Source organism: Piliocolobus tephrosceles, chromosome 16 (assembly GCF_002776525.5).
Source record: "Piliocolobus tephrosceles isolate RC106 chromosome 16, ASM277652v3, whole genome shotgun sequence".
Classification (NCBI taxonomy): domain Eukaryota; kingdom Metazoa; phylum Chordata; class Mammalia; order Primates; family Cercopithecidae; genus Piliocolobus; species Piliocolobus tephrosceles.
The window spans coordinates 9880513-9892977 of record NC_045449.1 but is presented as its reverse complement, the minus strand read 5'-3'; the positions used below and the strand labels follow the sequence as shown (position 1 = coordinate 9892977).

The 12465-nt window shown below is 50.7% G+C and overlaps 1 protein-coding gene across 9 annotated transcripts in view; it reads left to right on the top strand.

Annotated features, from left to right (window-relative positions):
• The window catches only part of GAS7 (growth arrest specific 7), a 292165-nt gene that overhangs the window by 257198 nt on the left and 22502 nt on the right, over positions 1-12465 (top strand). For all 9 annotated transcript variants that reach the window (XM_023190869.3, XM_023190872.2, XM_023190874.3 and 6 more), the window contains 3 exons: positions 2070-2185; positions 5069-5143; positions 11000-11078. In XM_023190869.3, coding sequence (XP_023046637.1) covers positions 2070-2185; positions 5069-5143; positions 11000-11078 — 270 coding nt within the window. The remainder of the gene's footprint in view (positions 1-2069; positions 2186-5068; positions 5144-10999; positions 11079-12465) is intronic.

Below are 12465 nucleotides of genomic sequence, written 5' to 3'. Positions count from 1 at the left end.
GCAGTATGATGTGATCTGATTCATAGACGTTGTGCAGGCAGAGGTGGGAAGTTGACAGGTGACCGGAAGAGACCAGGAAGGATGGTAGTGGCAGCAGAGAGGGAGAGATGTACCTGGGTTCGGAAACATCATCTCTCAAGAGAGGTGCAGTAAATGGAGGGTTCAAGGAGAGAGTGGTTTGAGCCCCGGAAATGGGTATCCTGGGAGCCTGGAGGTCAGCGTGTGGGGTCTCAAGCCTTGGAAAGTTGGCAGGAATGTCTGATGCTGCCTCTGCCAGCAGCATCCGGAGAGTGACACTTGTGAGTTCTTATCTTAACTCAAGCTCTCTGGGGACTCTGATACTTCATCTGCAATCCGCTTATCCCCCTGACCATCAAGGCCTTTTCCACGAATAGAAATTTCTCTCTCCTGACACAGTCATTAAAGCCTGTTTCTTCTGGCTGCTTTTCCCGAGAGTGCATGGATAGCTCAGCATATCCGTCCTAGAGGGGAGGCAGGTTTGAGCTCAGTATTTGGGTAATTTTCCTTCTGCTTTTTCATCAAGATGTAGCATTCGTAGGGTGAAGCGCAGCGATCTTTGGTGGACATTGCTTTTAAACTGCAGGAACAGCCCGACTGTGACCCCGTAGGGTGGTGATCTCCCCGTCATCAGGGATGTTAGCAGTGTGACCAGAGGGCTTTGAGTTATGGCACCCGAAGGAGGGGTCCCACACTGGGGGAACTGGGAAGGTGTCCATAAAATCCTTCATCTACTTGTGATGGTAAATGGGGTTCCCTGCAGGCATCGGCAACCCCTTTTCTTTCCCCTCTCCTAAAATGTCTGATCTGAATGGGATCTGAGAGATGCAACCCACTCCTATTTCAAGGGGGTGGTCTATGGGGATACTGCCTAGGATTGGACACCCTGTGGCTAGACACTGTTTTCACCAGTGCACCTCTCTGTCTGGGATATCAAAGACCTGTTCTGAACACCCTCCATTAAGTATCAAAGTGTTTGACCCTGGGTTCCTGATAGGGAAAAGCTGTAAGGGGGAGGATGCTTTTAGGCATGCCGATGGCTGGTGCCTGGAATGGCCCTGGGAGCTGGTGCCACGGCCGTGCGGGCAGATGTGTGGTTGAATCTCAGGCGGGGGAATGGCAGGAAAGGGGCATTCAGGTATGCTTGAAGAAATGCAGGTAATACAACCTGAAATAAAACATTTAATTTTGCAATTTTAAGAATATTTGTTTGCAAAATTAATTGGGTCCTAAGTATTTATTTCATTGACTTGCCCATCCTCCCCAAGTTTGGACTTTTATTTAAAAGTAACTAATTACAGATACCATTTGTTGGGTACATAATATGTGCTCAGCAATGTGCTCAGCTGTATACCTATGTCATTTACCCTGAAGTGACCCTCTGAAGGTGGGGCTGTTATTTCCTCAGCTTTGCAGATGAAAAAACTAAGGCCTGGAGTGAGTGAACAACTTGGCCAAGTTCACCCAGCCAGTATTTCAGGGCAGCCTGTCCTGTCCTCTCCTCCGGCCTCCCTTCGATCCAGTTTCTCCCTGGGATTGATTTTTCTCTCCTGTGATCTTTTATGAATGTGTGTTTAGAGGGTGTCACTGCCCTACCAGTGTAAGAAGCTGATAGAAGACAGGATGGCTTAAGGCTGGGGACACCTGCTCCTGAGCTCACACGTAGTCCAGCTGGGAGTCAGGATGCCAAGATTCGCCGAGGGCCAAGCCAGGCTCTGCAGCCACCTGGTTGGAAGTCGTAGGCCGTTAGGCATCACAGCCGGCGCTCTTGGACGCTTGCCCTTCTTCCTCTCAGTTCCCAGGTTGGGAGAGTTAAGGGGCTTGGATGTGGGGATACAGCAACTATAAGGGCCTGAGCATCAGCAAGCGCTGTTGGGAGAGGGGGCACCAGGAGAGACATCCGAGTTAGGGCAGCAGAGACAGTTGCTCCCGTGTCTTGTGCCGGGCTGGGGTTGCCAGATACATCTGGGAGCCGTCCTCTCTCTTCGCCACTCTCCCTGGCTCCAGACGCAGACTTGCCCTAAACTCTTGTGCTTCTGCTTCCTTTGTAGGCTGATAAGAAGGACCCGCAAGGCAACGGCACTGTGGCTGGGTTTGAACTCCTGCTCCAGAAGCAGCTGAAAGGCAAACAAATGCAGAAGGAAATGTCAGAATTCATCCGGGAAAGGTGAAGCCTGGGCCCCTCCCAGCCCTGGGGCCTGGCACCAGTGTTCCCCGGGGGCCCCGTGGCCAGGGGGCGACAGCACAGGACTCAGCACTGCACACTCAGCATTGGGCCGGTTAGCACCAGGTGGCAAACTCATGGCCCCTGGGAGGGATCTGGTCAGCAGATGTGTAGCTTTGGCCGATACAATGTTTTTAAATATTTGAACCAACACAAAAAAAATGGGTAGATTTCATAGTAAAATCTGGATATTTTGCACACATTGAAAGAGCAGAAGCGTTGGCAGGATTGCCCCCACATCCCTCACGCGATGATTGGCTGGAGCTGAGTAGCAGCTACTCTTGTAGAGGGGGGTGTGTGTTTGTGTTCTCATTTTGCCACAGTCTCCACCACTCCGTACTGTGTTCTCCCGCAGACCTCTTCACTCCTTTACGTATGTACCTGGCCGTCATTTGAAGCACTGCCCTTTACCATAACCAATGGGGGGAAAGTTACAGTTCAATTCATCGTTAGCCAAAACCTATGTTCCAGGGCAGGAGATGTAGAGCCCTTCTCCTACCCCATCCCTGCCTCAGGGATTGTAACAGCGTTTTGTCAAAAGAGCTTGGGAACACAGATGAAGAAACGATAAATTTAGCCCACTGGAAATGGAGAAATCTACAAAGAGAAAGAGAAGTTCTTCTCTATCTCCTTCTTCCCGTCTCTCTCTCTCCAAGTTCTGAGGTCCTGTTCAGCATACACTCACATACCCACACACCTGCACATACCCACCTGTCACGCGTGTGCACACACACAGCACTTTCCATCTGCAGTTGGAAATATTTATAGCAAATCGCAGTATCTTTTAAAAATACTTATTTTATTTTTTTTTCTTTATGAGACAGAGTGTTGCTCTGTCACCCAGGCTGGAGTACAGTGGCATAATCTTGGCTCACTGCAACCTCTGTCTCCCGGGTTCAAGCGATTCTCCTGTCTCAGCCTCTGGAGTAGCTGGGATTACAGGCGTGTACCACCACCAGCTAATATTTTGTATTTTTAGTAGGGATGTGGTTTCACCGTGTTGGCCGGGCTGGTCTCGGTACTCCTGAGCTCAGGTAATCCGCCCGCCTCAGCCTCCTAAAGTGCTGGGATTACAGGTGTGAGCCACTGCGCCCAACCAAAAATTTTCCTTTTTAATTAAAACAGCCGTAATCAAGTCATAATGCTTTGGCGTTTTGAAGCACCCCTTTCCCTTAGAGGGCCTATTTTCAGATGAGATCGGATGTGTTCAGGGTAGTATGGGTGTAGACAGAGGGCCTATTTTCAATTTGTATAATCAGATCCTTATTTTATGACCCATTAAACTGGTGGGAAATGGAGAGGTTGCACGGCTTGGGTTTGAGAAGACAAGGGTATAAAACACGCAAATAGGAAACTGGCTGCAAAAGCCAAAGCTTGAACACACTTATGGTTTATATTTCCATAACAACGTCTTGTTAGCAAATAAATGGAAACTGCCATTTCAGGACATTCTGGGCTTCCTAGAGAAAACGCATGCACCATCCACCTTGGGATCTTGGGAAGGCCTTTTAGTGCCAGGAGAGGTGAGAGCTGAGGCTCAGAGTTGGGATCTTCCCTGGCTCGAGGACAGGTGCTGGCTGGTTTGCTGGGGTCTTGGTTTCGGGAAATGGGGCAGAGGTGGAGGAGACACATGCTTTGGTGCTGGAGGTGAGACACAGGAGGCAGACAGCGTATGCACCTCGTGTGTCTGGTGCATGCGGTCGGCATTGAGGAGCCAGGAGTGGGGCATAGACAGATCTACTTTCTAGAGATCTCTCTTGGCCACAGTCTGGGGGTGAAGATAGGGGGATGGAGAGGAAGTGACTGAGGCAGATCAGTTAGAATGAGACTCAGGAGGACCTAGAGACCAGTTGAAGGTGGAGGTGAGAGAAAAGCAGGGCAAGAAGGAACGAGATTGTGAGTCTCCTGACGCCAGACTTTGTCAGCCGCCCTCTCTCCATCATCGTACCCTTTGGGTGCCAGGTGGTTGAGCGGCTGGGAAGCAAATGCTCTGGTCCCAGCATCTCTGGAGCTTTTCTGTTCGCTGTGTGATGGACCAGGGGCTCTCTGAATCCTGGGCTCTGGCCAGCTCTGGTTGGCGTAAGCATAGCTCCTCTGCCTCCCACTGGGGCCCAGAGGACCACTTAGGTGGCGAACAATACCTCTGACAACATGCTTAACACGACGTGGCAGATAATACAGGACACTCCCTGGGGAGTTGCCTTGCAACTGTGTCAAAGGCCTGCCTGCCGGAAGCTACATCCAAGGCTACTTTCCTCTCCAGGGAAATAGAATCTACCTGCAGCCCTGGGCACTGCCAGGTTTCCATGGAAATACTTGCACCCAGCAGGCTTGACAATCAGAGGCACTGGGGGTGTGAGATGGTAGGGAGATCTTCTGTTCTGCTGCTGAGGGCCCAAGGCCACCTGGGAGTTCTGGGGCTGGAAGGGAGAGGGGACAGCACTGGGTATTGCTGGTAGTCCACCACGAGTTGCAAGCATTCATTCCTTCCTTCATTCATGTATTCATTCAGGGGTCTTATGTTTCCCGTTCTGTGCTAGGAACTGTGTAAATGCCAGTTCTCGTCTTCACAGCTCTAGGAGACAGAAGAAAATATCCCACTTCGCAGATGAGGAGATGGAGGTCCAGACAGTTTTGTTCATTCGTTTATCCAACAAGTATTTATTAAGCACCTACTGCGTGTCAGGTGGACAGACAACAGTCATGCAGTCTCAGAGCTTATGGTCTAGTGGGTTCTATTCCACAGCTGAGGTGTGCAGGGCAGCAGGGCAGATCCACCATCTGGCACTGGAGAGCTGATGTGTGTTGGGTTTTCTGTCTTTGCAGGATAAAGATTGAAGAAGACTATGCGAAGAACTTAGCTAAGCTCTCTCAGAACTCCTTGGCTTCTCAGGAGGAAGGGTGAGTGGGTAGGCGAGAGGTGGGAGTGGGGAGGATGGGGGGTCCCTGAGGAAGGGGGATCAGCCACTCATCACTGCTCACTTGCATGGCCCCACTTTGGATGGAGAGCTCTCCATAGGCCTGGCTGAAGGTAGGCACTCGTGACCCAGGTAGGCGCTCATGACTTAAGATGTGTGCCCGTGGCCCAAGCAGGGCACCCATGACTCAAGGTGTGGGCGTTGAGTCACACTCAAAAGGGCAGTTCCGGCCGGGCGCAGTGGCTCATCCCCGTTATCCCAGCAATTTGGGAGGCCAAGGCGGGTGGATCACAAGGTCAGGAGTTCGAGACCAGCCTGGCCCATATGGTGAAACCCCTTCTCTACTAAAAATACAAGAATTAGCCGGGTGTGGTGGTGGGTACCTGTAGTCCCAGCTACTTAGGAGGCTGAGGCAGGAGAATGGTGTGAACCCGGGAGGTGGAGCTTGCAGTGAGCTGAGATCGCGCCACTGCATTCCAACCTGGGCGACAGAGCAAGGCTCTGTCTCAAAAAAAAAAAAAAAAAAAAGAAAAGACACTTCCACACTTCTGCATTGTCTTCTTTTTAGTGACCAAGGGCCATGTTCCAGATGTTGGAGTATGTCAGAATCCCCTCTGATCTGACCCCTGGTAGCTGGGCAGCAGCTTCTAGATGCCCACTCCAGCTCCCCTTTCTCTAGGGGCAGGCTGGGAGGAAGCTGGGTATGAGAGGTATGAGAGGGTAATGTACCTGGACCCTTTATCTGGAGCGCTCTCCTGTGGGCTTGAGGCACAGGCTCCCTTCCCACTAATGCTGTGACTGTTGAGTGGGACCTGGGCTGGGAGAAGCTTAACCCAACCCTCGCAGCCACCAAAGGATTCCTAGTGGGTAAAAAAGTCTCAGCCCTTATGCACCCCTGGGGGAAATGGAATACGGTACAACCACTGTGGAAAACAGTCTGATTGTTCCTCAAAAAGCTAAGCATAGAATTACCATATGACCCAGCAATTCCATTCCTAGGTTTATACCCAAAAGAATTGAGTACAGGCACTCAAACTAATACATGTATACACATGTGCAGAGCAGCAATATTCGTAACAGCCAAAAGGTAGAAACAACCCACGTTCCACCCAGTGATGAGAGGATAAGCAAATGGTGGTGTATGCACAGTGGATATCCATGGATAGATGATGGAATATTATTTACCCATGAAAAGGAATGGAACACTAATACATGCTACCGTGTGGATGAGCCTGGAAAACATTCTGCTAAATTACAGGAGCCTGGCACAAAAGGTCTCATAGTGTATGATTCCATTTATGTAAAATGTCCAGAACAGGCAAACCCATGGAAACAGAAAGTGGATTGTCATTTGCTTGCCAGGGTCTGAAGGAGGAGGGGAATGGGTTGTGACTGCTTAGGGGCTACTGGGTTTCCTTTTGGGGTGTATATTCATCTGGTTGGGCTGCCACAACAAGATGTCCCAGACTGGCTGAAACTACAGAAATTTATTTTCTCTTGGCTCTGGAGGCTGGGAAGTCCAAGATCAAGGTGTCAGCAGGGTTGGTGCCTGGTAAGGACTCTCCCATTGGGTTGCAGATGGCAGCCTTCTTATTGTGTGTTCATGCAGCCTTTCCTTGGTGTGTACTCAGAGAGAGAGCTCTGTGATGTCTATTTTTTTTTTTTTTTTTTTGAGACAGAGTCTTGCTCTGTCGCCCAGGCTGGAGTGGCCTGATATCAGCTCACTGCAACCTCCATCTCCCAAGTAGCTGGGATTACAGGCATGTGCCACCATACCTGGCTAATTTTTTGTATCTTTAGTAGAAACGGGGTTTCACCATGTTGGTCAGGCTGGTCTAGAACTCCTGACCTCAGGCAATCCACCGGCCTCGGCCTCCCAAAGTGCTGGAATTGCAGTGTGAGCCACCGCGCCTGGCCAAGGTCTGTTTTTATAAGGACACTAATCCTATCAGATCAGGGCTGCACCCTTATGACCTCATTTAACCTTAATTACTTCCTTAGAGGCCCCATTGCCAAATGCAGCCACATTGTGGGTTAGGGTTTTAACCTAAGAATTTTGGCAGGACGTAAACCTTTAGTCCATACTAGCGTGACGAAAATGTTTTGGAACTAGATAGAGGTGGTAGCTGCACTCACAAAACGGGCATTTGATTCGGTCTTGTCCTAAATGCGCCTGAATTGTTCACTTTTAAACGGTTAATTTTATGTTATATGGATTTGACCTCAGTAAAAACACAAAGACTCTCAGGAGGTTAGAGCTGAAAAGGTCCCTAGAGGTCCTCTCTTTCTGGTGCTGGTCTGTGTTTGAATTCCTCCTCCAAGGGGCAGTGAATCCCCGAGGAAGGAGGACGTTCTGTTGTAGGACGGCTGTGGTTGTCAGCGAGCCGTGATGTTCAACCACCAGTCCAAATCTGCCTTCATGGCTTGAAATCCTTCAGGGGACTGAGATTTTGCCAGCCCAAATGTGGCTTTGATTAAGCCCTCCACATGGGTTGGCTGTGCAGCCAGGCGGCCTCCTTGGAATGGTTCTCACCCTCCCCGCCAGCCACAGACCACAGGGCAGCCCAGCAAGACCAGCGTCCTTTCCACAGATGTAAATGAGGTTAGTTCATTCCTGGCCTCCTCCTGCTCCGTGCATGGGGCCTGAAATGGGGCAGGAAGGCAGCACATAGAGGAGCAGCTCTTGCTGCCTGAGAAGGGGCTTTCCTAAGTCTCCTCGTGCCCTGCAACCACTGTGCGGCTCTGGAGTCTTCCGGCTTCCACCTCTCCGGCCTGGGCTGCTGCCAAGGACACTGTGTCCTGGCCAACACGCAGAGCATATGCTCCTCACCCGAGCAGTCCAGCTCCGTGAGTCAGGCCCACACTGCCATTCTGTACACACATGCACGGACAAACACAGAGACAAACAGCACAAGCTCACATACATGCATCAGGGCCACTGCCCCATAGATGTACACATTACTCCTCACCCTGTGTGCCCACATAGCAGCCCCATGCACACACTCCTGTAGCAGGCACTGGAGCATGAACACATGAGCCCCCTACATACAGTGTGCAACGACACTGATTTACACTTACACACAGGTTTGGACATTTAACCCCATCTCCTTGAAGACTTTCAAAGCAAAGCAGGAGTCTAGAAATTTGGAGCAGTCGAGGAAGATGCTGCTCAGGGAGGCTGGAGTGGCTTTTGCAGTTCAACTTCTGTCCAAATTAGATTTCACAGGACATGTGCACATTGGTAAATAAGCAGAATTCGGCTGTTTGTTCTGCCTTTAGTTTTTCTCTCCTGTGTGGAAAGGAAATGGGAGTTTGGATTTCCTAGTGGGCGGTCATGACAACAACATGCATTTTGACTTGGCGTGCCTCAAACTATATGTTGGAACAGAGATGCATCTCAGATTTTGTTTTGTTTTTCATTAACTGTTTATCAGATGAAAAATCTCTTTTCGAATGAATTTGTAAGTAGCTTTTTAATAAATGGTGACATGACTCCAGAGAGCCTGGAATATTGGAGAGCAGGGAGGCATTCATCAAGGATGCACTGGCTCAGAGGGGCCCATCTGAATGTCTGGAGAGATGTCCTCCCACTTAGCAGTGCCCAGCCTGGAGGTAGAGCTGAGGACGTTGTGTTGGGTGGAAAACCATGGTTCATCCTTTCCTCCCAGTTGCCCAGAGATGACATTCTCAGGCCACCATGCCTGTCCCTGGGCCATTTACCTGCCATGTGCTCTGCTGACAGTAGACTGACAGCTCTGTGGAAAGATGCATGTGCTCATACAAAGCCTGGGCACTGCCCAGGGCCTTTTTGACTCTGTGACTCTTGTTCGTACCTCCTGCCAGCTGCTGTGGGTGGCTCAGCTGCAGGGGCAAACCCCTCGCACCTCCCTTTAATCCAGTTCCCACTCCTCCCAGGACAGCCTCCATATGCTTCAAATAGTGTTGGCTTTCACCCTAGAGCTAGGAGGCATCTTGAGATAATTTGTGTGTATGGCGTGAGGTAGGGCCAAGATTCCTTTTCCTCCTATGGATGTACAGTTGTCTCTGCACCATTTGTTAAAAAGATCATCTGTTTTCCCCCATGGAAACACCTTAACCTCTTTGCTGCAGTCAGTCGGCCCTAGCTGTGTAACTGTGTTCTGCTCCGCTGATCTGTGTAACTGCCAGGACTGCTCCTGCCACCTCTGGACCTCCTACCCACCTGTTGAATCAGGTGGGGCACCCAAGCCACCCAGAGGGTGTGGAGTACCCCAGCACAGCTTCCTGGAGCTCAGGCCCTTCAGGCAGAGACAATTGTCAACAGCTTGGATTGCCCCGTTTCATACTCCAGTGCTTCTCTGGTGGCTTCCCCTGCCAGGATCACTGAAGGGAGCTTTCTTTGCTGCTGGACCCCTAGATAAAATCAGGCAGTCATTTCCCATAAACACCCACCTCGGCCTGAGCCAGCACCACCCACCACACAGGCCTGGCCAGCCATCAGAGGGATCTGCTGTGCTCTGTTGGGCAATTCTTTGCTGCTGGCTGCTCTGCTCTAGACCCAGAAGCCTCACCACATGCTGTCTTTTAATCAGCTTTTGCCACTCGACTTTAATGAATTCTCTGGGGGAAGTGGCTTTTGGATGATATTAAGTCAATGGAACATTTCAGCCTGGATTTACTGGCTGTGTTGAAGAGGCTGGGAGCAAGAAAGCAGGGGTATCATTTGGAAGGGTCATGGGGTTAAAGAGCTCCAAATCATAGAGAATGTAGCCTGGGGCCTGCACTGGCAAGTCTTAGGGACTTCAGGCGCTCTCTTCTACATGAAGCCCCTCCTTGGAGTGGAGGAGTGATGCCGCTAAGAGGACTTGGCCCTTCTCTAGTAAGCTGTGGGCCGCATCAGGGCTCACAGCTAGAGAAGCAGTGCTAGAGGAGACCGTGCTTCCGAGGATGGCAGTGGGAGCCTTCTCTGCCCTGTGGCTGCATCTAGGTCACTAGACCCACACAGTCCATCTTTGCCCCTTCTGGAAGCCAGGCAGCTGGGGGTTTTCCCATAAGCAGGGCTGCCTGGTACCTTCTGTTTGAAAAGAGCTTCTCTGGCTGGGCACGGTGGCTCATGCCTGTAATCCCAGCACTTTGGGAGGCCGAGGCTCACCTGAGGAGTTCAAGACCAGCCTGGCCAACATGGCAAAACCCTGTCTCTACTAAAAATACAAAAATTAGCCAGACGTGGTGGCGCACTCCTGTAATCCCAGCTACTGGGGAGGCTGAGGCAGGAGAATTGTTTGAACCCAGGAGACAGAGGTTGCAGTGAGCCAAGATCGCGCCACTGCACTCCAGCCTAGGTGACAGAGCAAGACTCTGTCTCAAGGAACAAACAAACAAAAAGAGCTTCTCCCTGGAATAGAACCTGTTTCCTTCCTTGATTTATTAGCAGATGCTTGCACCCCTCATCGGCAAACCAGGGAGGGGTGATGTGAAAGCTCTGGGGACAGTGACGGCCCAGGGATCAAGGCCCTCACTGCAGCTGAGGCTTTGGAATGTCCCCATACTTGCTTCCTGCACCTTCCTGGGTCCTTGCGAGCCTCTGGATTTCTAGGAATCCCCCGCCACTCGGCTGTGTGCCACAGTCTGTTTCCTTAGCTTCCAGAGGTAAGGTGAGCTCACTTGGACCTTGGTGCCTCATCGGACCCTGTGAGTTGAAACGTGATGCTCATGTCTGGTTTCTGCCCAGCCTCTGCCTCATCTGCATCCGCATTCTCAGCTGTCATATACCTCCCTGAGACCTGGGGTGGAGCCCCACCGTCGCACCTCAGGAAGGGCTTTGGCTTCTGACCTGAGTCTCATGGTCTTTGTATTGCAGCTCCTTGGGCGAGGCGTGGGCCCAGGTGAAGAAGAGCCTGGCGGACGAAGCAGAAGTTCACCTCAAGTTCTCTGCCAAGGTAACCCCTCCCTGCAGCCGCTCTCCTTTGGTCTTACACACTGGGGTACTGAAAAATAGTTAACAACTGTCTCTCCAGTTTGCCCTGTTTGCCATTTTCCCTGGTGTAAACTTCAAAGTATCAACATGAAGTCACGGAATACGGAGTTGGGAAGAGATGCCCAGTGGCTCACCATGAGATGGTGCTTTTTTTTTTTTTTTTTTCTGAGACGGAGTCTCACTCTGTCGCCTAGGCTGGAGTGCAGTGGCCGGATCTCAGCTCACTGCAAGCTCCGCCTCCCGGGTTCACGCCATTCTCCTGCCTCAGCCTCCCGAGTAGCTGGGACTACAGGCGCCCGCCACCTCGCCCGGCCAGTTTTTTGTATTTTTTAGTAGAGACAGGGTTTCACCGTGTTAGCCAGGATGGTCTCAATCTCCTGACCTCGTGATCCGCCCGCCTCGGCCTCCCAAAGTGCTGGGATTACAGGCTTGAGCCACCGCGCCCGGCCGAGATGGTGCTTTTTTACAGATACAGTAGCACAAACAACCATCGGTATCCACCGAGAGCATAGAAAATAGTAAAGTATAGTTAGGAGGTGGTAAGTGCTGGGTATTTATTGCCTTAGTTTTTCATTTTTTGTTATTTTTCAAAAGACAAGGTCTCACTCTGTTGCCCAGGCTGGAGTACAGTGACATGATCATAGCTTACTGCAACCTCAGCCTCCTGGGCTCAAACGATCCTCCCACCTCAGCCTCCCAGGTAGCTGGGACAACAGGTACATGCAGCCACGCCTGGGTAATTTTTTATTTCTTTGTAGAGATGGTATCTCACTGTTTTCCCCAGGCCGGTCTCGAACTCCTGGCTTCAAGCAGTCTTCCTGCCTCTGACTCCCAAAATGCTGGGATCACAGACATGAGCCACTATACCTGCTCTATAACCTTTGTTTTTAATATAATTAATTCAATTATAAGTTTATATCATTTCCTTTTGATAATGGCTGTGTTTAACAACCAGCAAACAGAATTCCTGAAAATTTAACATTCAGCTCTTGGGAGCCATTGGAAGCAGGCCTTAACACACCCCCCAGTTTCTTAGGGCAGCCCCTGAGTGATGAAGCCCTGCTTTCTTTTTGCCTGGCTTTCAGAGGGATGGAGTAGCATGTCCTGTCTCTTCCTAGTGTCAGGAAATACTAGGTTATGCCAAAGGGATAATTTTTTTTTTTTTCTAATTTGTGGTGGTTGCAAAATTTCAGAACAAGAGTCCCTTCCTTCCTTCCTTCCTTCCTTCCTTCCTTCCTTCCTTCCTTCCTTCTTTCCTTCCTTCCTTCCTTCCTTCCTTCTTTCCTTCCTTCCCTCCCTCCTTCCCTCCCTCCTTCCCTCCCTCCTTCCCTCCCTCCTTCCCTCCTTCC